Source organism: Prosopis cineraria, unplaced genomic scaffold (assembly GCF_029017545.1).
Source record: "Prosopis cineraria cultivar Desert tree isolate PC_DT_omini unplaced genomic scaffold, ASM2901754v1 PC4, whole genome shotgun sequence".
NCBI lineage: Eukaryota > Viridiplantae > Streptophyta > Magnoliopsida > Fabales > Fabaceae > Prosopis > Prosopis cineraria.
This window is the reverse complement of record NW_026555335.1, coordinates 16,242,182-16,257,493: the sequence shown is the minus strand read 5'-3', so window position 1 is coordinate 16,257,493 and position 15,312 is coordinate 16,242,182. Positions and strand designations below refer to the sequence as shown.

At 30.0% G+C, this 15,312-nt stretch overlaps 1 protein-coding gene across 1 annotated transcript; it reads left to right on the top strand.

Annotated features, from left to right (window-relative positions):
- Positions 1-519, top strand: LOC129308013 (uncharacterized). The gene has a single exon (XM_054948968.1). It carries the CDS (start codon positions 41-43, stop codon positions 440-442), a length of 402 nt encoding a protein of 133 aa, XP_054804943.1. The 5' UTR covers positions 1-40; the 3' UTR covers positions 443-519.
- The last annotated feature ends 14,793 nt before the right edge of the window (positions 520-15,312 follow it).

Here is a 15,312-nt window from a genome sequence, read left to right as displayed (position 1 = left end):
ATAAAAAGCCACCATACAATATCTGTGTATCTCTATCAACATGTCTGCTTTTGAGGAGAGGCCACTGGTGGAACACGGCCAAGATTTCTATGAGCATGAACAGGAGGGTAGTGGGTGTGGCTGTTTCCGAGTTCTTAGTTTCAGATGGTGGCGGCGGCAGCACGACGACAACAACGACGGCGGCGATGGAGGAGAAGGGTGGCTGATGAACAAGTTGGGGAAGATGAAGGAGGGTTCAGAAGTAATTGCAGGGCCTAGATGGAAGACGTTCATTAGAAAGATGAATTTGAGAAAGCAGAAGAACAGGTTTCAGTATGATGAACATAGCTATGCTCTTAATTTCAATAGTGAGGCTAACAGTGAAGAAGATGACGAAGACCTGGATTTTCCCCCCAGTTTCACCTCCAGGTTCATTGTTCCAATTCGCCATACTAATTCTTAAACATTTTTTTTTTTAAGATTTGATCTTTGTTGGTCGCTTTACATGTATGTGTTATTCATTTATTTAAAGATCATTATGTTTTTTATTCTTCGTCTTGCTCAATTTTCTCCAGTTTTATTTTTAGATGTGTTGATGAAAACGTTAACAATGGAACCAGATGTTTAGTTCAACTAATGAGAAAGTTATGTTAATTTAATAATTAATGAATATTTTAAATTTTAAATTATTATATAAATAGTATCATAAACCTTTACATTTTAAAATGTGAATAAAATTATTCTTAATTTTTAAATTTCGAGCACAATAGTTTAAAATTTAAGATATTCATTAATTTTAATTTAATCAAATGTTTTAAATTTTAGTCTTAGAAATACAGCAGCTTTGGTGGTAAAGTTACCCTCAAAAAATAAATAAATCATTCAATCATTTTGACTTGATCTATATTAATCTGACTTTTTAATAAGTTTCCTTAAATGCGAGGCAAGTCAATAATACTAGGTTTTACGTAATAGAAGAAGTGTTGTTAAATTATCCTACCAATTGTTACACCGTGTCAAAATACTAAATTTTGAATGCGAACAAGATGACGCAATTCTTATTTAAAAAAAAAAAAAAGCAAATCTCGTCCTGTGAGTTGATAAAAGCAAGGACATATCACATTGGAGATGATTAACAGCTAAGATCTCATGGCACAATTTGTTCTTTACCAAAAGCTATAGAGTCCTTCTTGCTTTTAATATAAAATAAATTTAATTAACTTCATACTTATTAAAAAATATAGTTATTTTTTTAAATTTATTAACATGTGTGTGTATAATTTTTTAATTTTATTCTTACAATTAATAATTATAATAAATCATTATCTAAGAATTCAAATAATAACAAACAAACAAGGGATAACTTTTTTAAAAAATAATACTTTACTTTTGCCTTATATTAAAGATGAAAAATCTTTCAAATTTTGTCATATATTAAATACTAGAGAGTGTATGATGCACATTTGTTTTTTTAAAAAGTATTTATATTGCATGAATAAAGATATTTAAATTATAAAGCTCCATTTGAAGATTAAAAATTCATTCATCACTCTTGTAATAATACTCTCTCCATCCCAATTATTTGTTGTTTAGGGTCCCATTTTATTTGTTGTCATTCTGCAAGTCCTTCTAATTTCTCAATTTTGCAGTAAATCCCTATAGTTTATTTTATTTTAATCAAATCATTGTAGTTTGAACAATTAAATATGTTAGTTCTTGAAGGTTAACATTATTAATGAATGTTAATTTTTTTCAAAAGAAAAATAATTTTTATAAAAAATTGATTTAATACCTTTCAAAAAAAATGTTAATATAATGTTTACATTTCTATTAAAAATTTTATCAAAAAATTATATATATATATATATATATAAATGATTTAGAAGACATAATATAATTATATAAATTTTCGATTATAATTTTTTATTTTTTAAAATTTTTTACTGTCTTTCTTAATCCTTGTGCCAGAACTCAAAACAACAAAAAATTGGGAGAATGGGGTTAAAAAAAAGGGGTAATTTGTTACGTGAGAATCTTCTCATTCACATATGATTTGGATTCTTTAGTTCATTAGGAAATTGGCATATTTATTAGGAAACTAGAAGTGGCAATCTTGCGATAGCACCTTTTCTCTTACAGTCAATGAATATAAATCCAACATTCAAGTTATTAATTAATCCACCAAATAACCCATTATGCAGTGCTCCTTCCAGTTTTAATTATAGGACAAAATGTTAAAATCTTATTTGATTCTAATCTAAATATATAACAACGAAGTAACAATTAAATTTTTTTCCAATATCACCCCTCCTTAATTGCACTTAGCTGTAATTCCTAGTTATATTTTATTGTGGTTATTAATTTTAGTAAAAGGTAAAATTAGAAAATTAAATTTTTTTTACAAGTTTGAAGATATTAATTATTTTTTATTTTAAAATTATACAATTAGTTAGCTTTACTTCATAGGAACATCAATGAGAATAGAAATGGTATCTAATGAAGTTAAATAATTATTTTTGATATAATTATGGAAAGGATAGATTTTATTGGGAAAATCACACACAAGGACCATTGAAATATGTTATTTACAGACAAGGATTAATAATAAGTCACCATTTGAGAAAAAACAAATTCATGTTCCCATGTTAATAACAATCAATTCATTGTTGGTTCTTATCTGTGAATAACATTTTTCAATGATCCTTGTGTGCAATTTTCCCAATTTCAATCCAAGGTTTATGGACTAATTGAGGATAAATTAGTAATTAAATGAGATTGATTAAGTTAATTATGATTCTGAATCTCTAATGGACTTATTTGATTATTTGGGTAGCTTTGGAATTGGCTAGGATGGTTATTAGGCCAACTAGGCCCAAGTTAAGGACCAAAATTTGTGTGTTGGGTTTTTGTACCATCCACCATGACGAATGCATTATGTGTCATGACAGATGAGGTAAATTTTGGAACTAAAATATGCTTGCATAAGCGAAAAATAGAAAAGGAAGCATATTCGTAGAAGAAGTTTCCCAATTAGTTGGAATATTCACCTAAATTGGATGCTACTTTTTGTTTGCCATGTTACTTGTTTAGTGATGGTCCAATGAATGACAGAAAAGATGCATTTATAATTCAAGGATTTCAATCTAAAAAAAATTTGATGATGGCTCTAATTATACCTTTCTTAATCATGTTGGAGATACTCATAATTCTCCACACAATTGTTGTGTACAAAGTTGTGATGCTTTAATGGACACACTCATAATTTGCAATATGTGTGGTGAATGGAATGGTTTACAAGCTTTACTTTTGAAATATTGTCATTATATATATTATATTCATTGTCTTGCTCATTATTTGCAATTGACATTAGTTGCTACTGCTAGAGATTAGTCATGTACACTACTTTTTTACAAAATTTTCGTTGATTATTAATTATATGTGAATTTCTTCTAAATGTCAAGCGTAACATCTTAAATTTTTATCCTTAGTTAATTAGTGGGATAATCAAGTTTAATTTTGTTAAATGAAGTTAAAGGACGGCTAAAGAGGGCTAAAGAGTGTTGGTGGTGTGTGGTTGCAGCTTGAGGATTAAGTTTGAAGTGAAATCGGGGCACCCAGGCTTTAAAGAGAGCAAAAAATTCAAGAGTTCTCTTGCTATACCATGTGTTACAACATGTGTTGTGTGAGCTACGGTGCATTACACAGCAAGAAGCCCCCTCTCTATGCTTGCACTACAGTGCATGATTAAAATTTGACAGAAATACTTCGTGATTAGACTTAAAAATCAGAAGAAGAAGAAGAAGAAATAGAAAATGAAGAGCATTGTTAGAGCCTTGTTAAGGCTTCAATCTTGAGGAGTTTAGAGGTGTTTTTAAGCCATCTAACCACAAGAGTAAGTCTCCTAACTCTTCCTTCTTCCTTCCCAACTCATTTTCTTTGGTCTTTTATTTAGACTTGATAATGGGAGATGATTTTCAGTTCATATAGGTTATGAGTCTAAACACATTGACTTAAATAGAGCTAATAAGAGTTTTTTTGAGTATTTAAACCTAAAAATTTTGGGTTTACTCATCAATGGTGGTGGTTGGCCATTAGTGTCCAATAATGAGCTATAAATTTGGATCTTTGAGGTAGATGAATGCCATTAATAGTGAGTTGAGCATTTAATGAAGCTAATGTGAGCTAAAGAGAGTTAATAAACTCAATGTGTAAGCTTGAATGTAAGAGACAAAGGTTTTGGTTGCTTAAGTGATGAAATTGAGAGTTGGAAGGGTATATATTGTAATGTTAATAAGCTTGGACTTGATTAATTATAGAATAATAATATGTGCATTGATTTGAGCTTGAAGAGCAAGCTTGAAAGCAATTTATTAAGGAACAAATCTTTGACCTCTCAAAGGTTTGAAGTAATTAGGAAAAATTTATTTTTGTATAGTTGTTTGTTAATTAATTTATGTTTTTAAAATGGGAGAATTGATTTGAATGATTGGATATTATGATTGCTAGTATGTTAGAAATCATATGAGGCTTTATTAAACCTAATTTAGCTATAATAATGAAATTGAACATGAAAAGTTTTCACATGGTGATTTTTATATTTGAATGAGGATTGATAAGTGGTATGATGATTGTATGTTGTAAAGTGTATGTGTTTAAGTTTTGAACAATGGAGAAATTATGAAAATGATTGTGACGCTCACATGCCTTAATTGCTTATATAATTGAAAGCATTAAGTTTGTTATCATAAGTTACAAGCATGTGTAATTGTGTGGGTGACACATGATTATTTGACGGGAGTTTGCCTAGGAAGAAGAGTAGACAAAATCCATCCCTTTGGTGCATAAAGGCTTGCCTTGTCTCACTATTTATTGAGAACTGTCCTATAATTTATTGAGTGACTTGAACCTAACTATTTTCACCTATTTGTCAAAGAGATTAGCTTAGGGTAGACAACACCTAAAGATTCAAGGATGGGGGAAGCCATGGTCCTATAGTGAGTGTTGTAATTTTTGGCCTGATCACTCCTCCCAATTAGTGAACTTAAGTAGTTCAATCATACAAATAAAGACTTGATTGATTTTATAGCCTACAATTTTAGTCAGAGGAAATAAAGAGAAATCAATTTTGCATATTTTCTTTGATATGTCACATGGTTGGCAAGTTTGTGGCAAGTTGTAATAATTGATTGTGCCATTATCACATGGTAGCTAGTATTGTGGCAATGTGCATCATTATTGTTAATAGGACCATTCTCACATAGTTGTCTTTTTTGTGGCAATGTGTTTTGGGATGTGAATTGTGAAAAAGATAGATAATAAGACAATGGCATATTTGTAAATTGTGTTATGTATGATTGCATGTAAATGAGCATTTAATTCCTATCTATATATTTTTATCAATTGATAAACAACTACATAAGATAGATGTATGTTAGTTATTGAGTAGTTGTGCTCATCTATCTCTTTCAATATTTTACAATTTAGTGTAGAAAGAGAAAAGGCTCTAAAGGCTTAGGAATCTAGTATTCTTATTGTAAAGCCCCATAATCTCAATTATTTTGTGTCGTAATTAGAATATTGTCAACTAGGAAATACATTTTGGTTGTACTTGCACTATATGTTAAATTGCGATTAAATGGTTATATTTTAAGCCCTAAGGTTGTTGTAATAGTATTGTGAATGATTCTAATAGGACCAAAATACTAGTGCAAGTGTAGAAAATATTATCATATTATTGTAATTGAGATTAAATGATTTATGTAATGCCAAAACCTCCTACTTTGTTTTTGTATTAAGGGGGTTGGGTAGTGAAAATTGAGAATTATTGAGATTTTGTGCACATAATGTGTTATATAGGTAGTCCTATGTCTATTGAGTGTGTTCTGCGTGTCAGTAGTAGCTTTTGGTACGTAGGTAGGGTTTTGGATACCCTCGAGTTGTAAAAAGTAGTGAAAAAGTGTTTGAATGTCTATCTTTCTTGTGTGGAAAAATTTGAAAACAAAACTTATGCTATTAGCTAGTTTATAAAGAAAACTTTCTGTAATTACCTAAATCACCTTATTTGAATGTCAAATAGAGAAATGGGGCACGTTGAGAGTTTTCTTTGGATGTTGTCCTTGACAGCAGAAGGCTATTTGAGAATGTGTGATACCGTATGATGCATGGCACAGAGGTGGTCAATTGCAATGCATGTGCATAAGCAGCAGTACATCTCTCTGTATTTTATTCCTCAACATTTTTTTAATTGTTTTTGAGTTTTTGACTTCCATGAGATAGCCTATGCTTCAATAATAATGTTTTACTCTAATTAAATATTTATTAAATGATGTTAAGTTAATTTTTAAAGATGAAAACTTGAGATCCTAGTTTTACAAAATTACAAACGTGATAATCTATGGGATTAATCTAAACAATTGCCTTGGATTTTAAGATTAATTGTGGATTAGTAAGGAAAATCTTACAACTTGATAAGTGAGTTTTACATGAAGACTCAAGACCAATTAAGAATTGCTCAATCCACTCATCTTGCAAGTCAAATCACTAATAATGAAGTTGAAATAGGTACATATATTACTACAAAGAGCTAGACATACTAAGTGGGGTTTAATGTTAAAATCAATTGAAACTTTATTTGCCAAGTTCTTTCCTACTTGTGAAGTTCTTGAAAAAAAAATAGCAAAGGTAACTATTCTGTTCATAGTGATGCTGAAATTACTCTTGATGTTATGAAGTCATTTGATTTCATCTTTATTATACATATAATGTGAGATATTTTAATGATTAGCGACGATGTTTGTCAAGCTTTACAATATGAGGACCAAGATATTTTGAATTCTATGGCTCTAATGTTTACAACTAACATATTGATTTAAAGGATGAGAGAATCTAGTTAGGACACATTTATAAAAGAAGTTATGCTTTTTTGTGCAAAGCAAGATATTGATATTCTTGGCATGAGTGCTCTTTATATTCTATGAAGAGGAAGATGATAGATATGGAAAAACACTCAAGAAGGGGGGTGAATTGAGTGTTTGAGAAAATTTTGGTTCTTTTAAAACGTTTCAACAAAACTGTGTTCAAAGGAATATTTAGGCAAATTTGAGTTTTAAACTTTGTGTGTAAGAATGCCAAAGTTATTTTTACAAGCTCTATATGTGTAAGAGTGTTTAGAAATAATCTCCAACTACAAGTTCAAGTAAGAGCATGCAAATATATCAAAGTATATTTTGAACACTAAAACATAGCATAAGATAAGGTTGCTGGAAATATAAAGAGATAAAGAAAGAGGGATTGCAAACAATGATTTATCTTGGATTAGCTCTTCCTCTTGAGCCTACATCCAGTTTTCAAGCAACTACTTAATATTTCTCCACTATAACACAAGCTTGAGTGGGTGCTTATCATATTAGTACATTCATAAGTTTAGTTTAGGCACTTGTAAGCCTTTACAACAACTCACTTTACTAGTGAGCTTTTTTTTCCAAGAGAATAACTTCTCTTGATTCCAAGGAAAATCTCTCCCTTGCCTTTACAAAATTTTTAAGCATGTGAATCACTCAATTAAAAATATCTTTAAGAGTAATGATAAGTACAATAAAGCTCTAATACTCAAAAGATAAAAATATAGATGATATTGGCTCAAGAACAATGATTTTCATATAATTAGAGTACTATGATCATGAATTTCATGGCTTGATAATTTCTAAGGTTAATCTCACATTTAGATGAGTTTGAAGTGTTAAATTTATAGCTCATGGAGTGAAATAAGTCTTAGAGACATCAAATTACTGTGTAGAGACGTTGCACAATGATTATAACCATTAGTACAAAATCTTGTGAGCAACTAGTGTTAATTCACGCAAGAAAATTCATGTTGTAGTGCCCAGAAGAGAAATCACGCAAGGGAATATGGTGTCTTCACATGTGATTTGTACACTGATATTAAATTACCTGTGCGTGCTAGTTGCTCTCACCCGTGATTTTGTGGGTTCACTGTACATAATTTTGTAATATCTTAATTCACTAATATAACTCTAAATTTGACAAATTATATATTATTGGAAAGCTCTTGAAGTCTAATTTTTAATGAAAAAAGTTTCACAGTCAAATTTAATGTATATTTTGAGATATGATCAAAAGAGTTGACAAGACTAAATGCTGTGCAAAATTAATATCTCAACACTCAAATTTTAAAATTCATATCTTTCTCAATAGAACTTCATTTGAATAAATAAATTATCATTGAAAATATGTTCGAGTCTATTTTTAAATGAGATATGTTTCACATTAAAATGATCCATGTAGTAAGAGATATGACAAGAAAAATGACTAAAGGTTAAAACTATTTTTCTGTACAATTCACATTTCAAAGCTTAAATTTCAAGTGTTCATGACTTTTTTAACTTAACTCTATTTTGAGTAAAGAGAACAATTTTGAAAACTATATAGAGTTAATAATCAAAATGTTTAGAACCTTGTAAGACATATATGATTAAAGATGAAAATCATGATTATAAAAAATATATATCTCGCTCTTTCTCTTAATAGTTAAAATGTATGTTTTGATTTAAGATATCTTAAACCAATATTTCACTTCTAAATTAATGAGTTTAACATAAATACTTCTAGCCTAATGATATTATACATATTAAGTCTAAGGCTTCCAAGGTGCATCCAAGCTTGTATGACAGTCTTCATTTTCTTTAAGCTCTTCGTAGATCATCCTTCTCTTTATCTTTGTGTTCTTCAATAATGAGTGTAGCATACAAATGATTACTTCAACTTTGTTCCTCTTCGTGCTTACTCTCAATTTCACTTCAAATAACCTATCAAGTCTAAGGCTTTCAAGGTGCATCCAAGTTTGAATGGAAGTCTTCATTTTTCTTAAGCTCTTCTTGAATCATCCTTCTCTTTATCTTTATGTTCTTCAATAATGAGTGTAGCATGCAAATGATGACTTTAGCTTTGTTCATCTTCATGCTTACTCTCATTCACTTTGGATAACCTTAAATGATATAAAGTAAAATGGTTAGTCTAAATGTCAATATGCATATATCCAAATTATGAAAAGATGACACTATGAACACGATTGGATATATAATTAATTTAAGATAAGGAAAAATATGATAGTATAAAATAACTTTGATGCATACAAATCATTTTTCCAAATCTAATGTATTATGGAACATTATAAGTAAAAATACTTTAAAGCACTTGTTCCATAGTCATAGTTAACTATAATAAATATGAAATTGATTAGGCATAAGCATAATTAACTCATATATATTTGTCATCATCAAAACTTAAGGTAAACATAATGTCATAAGTCATTATGTCTAACAAAAGATGCTGCCCAAATGTTGAATGTTTCAAATGAGCACCATTATCATGTTTAATATCAATTGTTACTATAGATACTTAGTTGCAAGAAATGAATAGTAGATTCAATTAGAATTTAATTTAGTTACTGACTCTTAGCTCAACTTTAAATACAAGAGATGGTTACAAGTTATTTGATGTTGATCAAGTTTGTGAATTAGCAATAAGATTTTATCCTAAAGATTTCATTGAGCATGAGAGGTTACATTTAAAAATACAAGAACGACATTTTAAGCTTGACATTCTTCAACATCCTTAGTTTAAGAACATTTCAAAAATATCTCAATTATGTCAAGGATTAATAAAAATTAAAAGTCTTCTATTTATTACTTGATTGATTGTTTGCTTCAGTTAGTATTGACTCTTCTAGTTTTAAGTGCAATAAGTGAGAGGTTATTTTCAAATATGAATATCATAAAAAAAATAAGCTCAGAATTAAGATGGAAAATGAATATCTTGCAAATTTCTTATTCATTCATGAGGGAAAAGAAATTGCTGAAATGTTTGACATGGACTCAATCATTAATGAGTTTTATGATAGGAAAGAATTTTGTATTCTACTTTAATAAATTACATAAACAAGTATGTCCTGCATACCTATTAAGTTTTGTTGTATGTTCGATATGTTAATTTTTTATTATAGTTTTCATATTAGGATTAGATCTGATTATATTAGATCTTGGCTTTAATTTTCATTAATTTTCATTGATTGAGTTGTAACAAACCCCATTTTGCTTCCTATATGTTTGTGACTGATGCTATGAATGAAATTAAACTTAAGAAAAAAAATTACTCAGTCAATTTCTTCATAGCATCAAAGCTCATGTTTAATCCTACCATCTAGCTTAGCCAATATATGTCATACGATGCTGAATCAATTGAATCCTATGCAAATTAGAATGCAACGTCATCTGTTGCAAGTTGCATTCCTACAATTGGTGCATCCTTTGCTCCAAACCTTTTGGCATTCATCATTGCACACAAACTTAATGGTGAAAATTACTTTAATGGTTTCAATCCTTCTTGATATTTCTCTATAAGTTAACTAGTTGTAGAAATTACTTAACACTCATGAAAGAGGTAATTCTCCTAGAATAAGTACTGTTATTGGTTTAGGGGCCTCTAAATCAGGTATAGTTTTCATTGCTAACCCCTTTATCTGTAGATTTATGGATTATGTATTATGGGGCTACCAATCACATGACAAGTGATATGTCATTATTTACAAACTTGAGACCATGTTCTTAGAAATGGGTGGTCAAGATTGCATATCACTCATATGTTGAAGCTATCAAAATTGGCATAATTGTCATATCTCCCTTTATTGTCTTAGAAAATGTAGTATATGCTCCTAAATTGGCTCGTAATTTGATTTCTATTAGAAAACTTACCAAATAATAAGGTTTGTGTTAACTTTGAGTTAAATAATTTTTATTTTCAAGATATGAGAATAAGGAAGATATTTGGTTGGTGTGAATGTGAGGAGGAGCTTTATTACTTTTAATGAAAGTGTGTTTTTATAGAGATGGCATGTGTTGCTAGTACTCAATCGAGCACCATCTCCATTGATTTCATTTTTAAGTCTGTTTTTAGTGAAATTACACTTTTTTATTTTCATTTTTGTCATCCTGGTTTGGACTATTTCAAAAAATTGTATCATTATTTTATCAATAAATGTATTTCTATTTTCTCTTGTGAAATTTGTTCAATGGCTAAGTATATGGGAAATTCTTGTCCTCCTCATCCATACAAACCACCTACACCTTTCAATTTAATTCATAGTGATGTTTAGGGGCCTTAAAAAGTACCACTAAGGCATGATGGCTTTTCACTTTTCAAAAATACTATGCTATAATTCAAACCCAATTTCAAGCCAAAATTCATATTTTAAGAACTAATAATGCCTGTGAATATTTTAGCAATGATTTCAAAATTTTATAGTTATTCATGGTATTTATTACCAAAATTTTTGTGCTTATGCCCCTCAACAAAATGGGGTCTTCAAACACAAAAATTATTAAATTTTTGATATGACTTATTCTCTTTTACTTGCCTCTAATATCCCTAGCTATTTTTAGGGTGATGTCATTCTCACCTTTACATACTTGATGAATAGGTCTCCATCTTTGCATTTTAAAATTCCTCAATAATTCCTTTTAGAAACCTACCTTAACATTCATTTTTTACACACTTTTCTCCTTACACTATTTGGGTACACAACTATTTTTATAACCCACATTCTTTAAAACTTACTATCTAAGTTATTAAATGAATTTTGGTTGGTTATTCTTACACACAAAAAGAGTTAAATGTTATAGCCTTCTATCTTATTAATATTTTATTTCCAATGATGTCATGTTTGATGAAAAGCTCACTTATTACCCAAAAATGTCCTTTGAGGGGGAGAAAACATAGAAGGAATGGCCACTTTTTAAGCCACCAACTAAAACTCAAGCTTTCTACATCTAATCAACATATTTCTAGCTCCTAGCTAAGCTTGAACAATGTAATGTCCTTATTAACATTACCGTACAACCTTCCACACAATCTATTAATCAATTTCAAACCATTTATTTTGAAAGTTTGGGATCTTAACATAAAACTTTTGAAATTACTTTATAAAAATGATTTAAGTTATATAAAACAATACACATCGAAAGCAATCAGAAATATGTAAATAATACCATCTCAAACCACATAAGTTTTCTCAAATTATGAGTCGTGTGCCGTGGCATGTGGCATAAAGACTGGTTTCATGCTTTGTGCCATACGCCACAGTATGTTGTCACACTTAACACATGCTTCGAGGCACACACACTAGATATTGCTGTTAAATAGCAATTTCTTGTGTGAACTTCGGACGTGCACTGTTTTTGCATCTGATGTCCAATTAAGGTAATTTAAGTACTTACATGAAGCTTGTTCCACAATCTAACTAGTGACTCTAGTTTCATTCAAATTTGATATCTCGTTTAAAAGTTGGATACCCGAGTAAATTTTGAATGCTTTATTTCAAAATTTACCACTTGATCATCATCAATTGAAACCATAAGTCATTGGCCACTTTTAGGGCCTTGACTACATCCAAATGGATAATATATATATGATTGACCAATTATATAGGCAATAAAACATGCACACATACATTTGGCTTGTAAATTGCCTATCACACATATTTGGGCATCTTCACAATTTTCTCATTTTTAATCACATAATGGCCAACACACATGTCAAATACCCCACATGTATACATAGTAAGCTACTATTCCATATCATTACATCATTCCATATCCACATTCTTATACACACTGGGCTAGAACATCAAAATCATACATATACACAAGCATTCATAAACTATACACATGAGTTGATTCCTATGGCAACTTATATACACATTTAGCACTATCAACAAACACATTCATTACACCATCTTACAATGGGCTTTTCAGAAGAGTCTTTGCTTAACCTCTTTCCTTTCTTTTTACATTACTAGTATCAGAACATAAAAAATATAAATAATCATGAGTGAAATCAAAATCTTAATAATCAATATAAATCATTTAGTGTCTATTAACCTAAATAACCATGTTAAAGTAATAAAACCAAGGTAATAGCATATATTTCAAAAGTCAATGTAGAATTTTCTCTTTTTAAAGCATTTTCACAATTACAACTAATAGCATGATCATCTATCCACCAAGCCTCTAAAGCTCCCTGACACAAAACTATAGGCTCTAATGGATCAATCACATATTAACCTAAGCACACCTTCGATAGTAGAAACATCCGACCAAATGAATTCTATCCTACTTTCGAACTATAGTTTCCCTTATTTCATATACTCATGATAGAGGTGTCATTGACTCTTAACCACACACTCACGAGTACTAAGGAGTTGCCAGACAACTTAAATCTCCTATGGTAATAGTCCCAATGTAATGTTGTACTAGGTGTCCTATGGTGTAAGCTTGACCATCTAGATTTGTTCACTCACATCTGCACACACACACATTCACACATATCTTGGGTAAACTCCTACACCCTATGATCATGCTTTTCACACACATTTCACTACTATTCTAAAATTTGTACCATATATATATATATATATATGTATACATAAATATATATAGACAAATCAAAATTAGTAATCATTGAACTTTCATTTTTACAAATCAATTTCATAATAAAACTAGTTATAATGCAAAATCAGGCATAAAAACTGGAAAAACAATGATTTCACAATTATACAATCACTTCTATACAGTTATAATAGTTAATAAACATAATAAACTATATAGTTATCTCAACCCTTCTGTTCACAAGATAGGGTTTTCCATGTTCTAAAACCTCATTCAAACTCCTTCTTGTGATTTCAATACATCACACACAAAAATTTACACAATTAAGGCACTCAAAGTCAGCCTTCTCATTGACTAAAAGTTTCAATTATAGCAGTTTAATATCTAAACCATCCTAACTCTTGGTTTTAAGTTCATTTCCACTTATTGCAAACAATCACTTCTCATTTTAAGCATTAGCATGCTTACTCTCAAACTTCTCCCATTTCTCTCTTTCTAATCTAGGTTACTTAAGCCTATAGCTTTAACACTTTATCATTCTAACTCAAACCAATCACAAAATCCTAATTTAGTTCCAGAGAACCTTCCTATTACTACAAGGAAAAAAAATCAACTCCTTAAAACTTTCAAATTTAATTTTTCAATAGTTTAAAATAAGAGAAAATAGGGTAGAAGTGGAGGTTAAGGCAGTATAAGACTTACCTAATAAGTAACACTTTGGAAATGTCATCCTTACTTCTGACACTAGATGCCCTAGTAGAGTTTGGCCTTCTTTCCTCTCTCTCTTGTATTTCTTTTCTCCTTTCCTCTCTATTTTCAAGAGCAAGACATGTCCTTATTTACTAAGTTTATGCACCATACGCTGTGGCACATTCAGTTATAGCCATGGCACATGGCACAGTAAGAGAATTCCTCATCATGCTCACATGCTCTGCTTTGCAATGTCGTTCTTCCACTCATATCTATTCATACATTATTCTAAAGAGTCAAAATAATATTTCACCATCTAGAATTATAATGTCACATTAAATTACTAATTCACCTTTTAATTAGCATTAATGTAGGAGTTAGAAATTTAGGATGTTATAAACAACCCCAAAATGAACTTGAACAAGCTTCTAGCGAGAATGACAGACTTAAGAATAATAATGTTAGTTACCAAAATGATGATGTAAGCTCAATAGACACTTTTGCAAAGGTATAATAGCAAAGACAAACTCCTGAACAATTGTCAACAATAAAAAATTCTAATACTTCACTGCAACCATTATCCTTAACCTTAAATCCTCACGTTAATGACCTAAGTTGGCTTATCACCTCGAGAAAGGGTAAAATCTTGTGCTATTAAACATCTTATTAGAAATTTTGTGTCTTATGATAAATTATCTCCTACCTTAAGGGTATTTTATAGCAAGTATTTAATCGAGGATATTGGAAGAATGTCTTAGAGGCCATGAAATATCCTAAATAGAGATTGATAATTAGGAAGGTGATGGTGATAGATGCACTTCATAAGAATGGTACCAGGGAGTTAGTTAAACTTCCTAAAGAAAAACCCAACTTGATGTAAAAAAAAGCCTTACTGAGTGGTAATTTAAAACAAGTCTATATGGATATTCCTTTAGGATTTAAAGATAGTGATAACTTGAACAGAGTACGTACATTAAAGAAGTCATTATATGGCCTTAAACAGAATCCATGAGATTAATTTGAAAGGTTTTCCCATGTGATAAAGAAGAAGGGGTATAACTAGTGTCAAGTTGATCATATCTTCTTTGTAAGCAATCCAAATAAAGAGTATATGACTATTGTTTATAGAATATTGTGCGATTTGAAGGCAATACCTGTAAGAGGCTTGCAGTTCAATTCAAGT

Bases quoted from the DNA above. Each gene is read 5' to 3' on its own strand.
- LOC129308013 (XM_054948968.1), top strand. From the start codon at position 41: ATGTCTGCTTTTGAGGAGAGGCCACTGGTGGAACACGGCCAAGATTTC.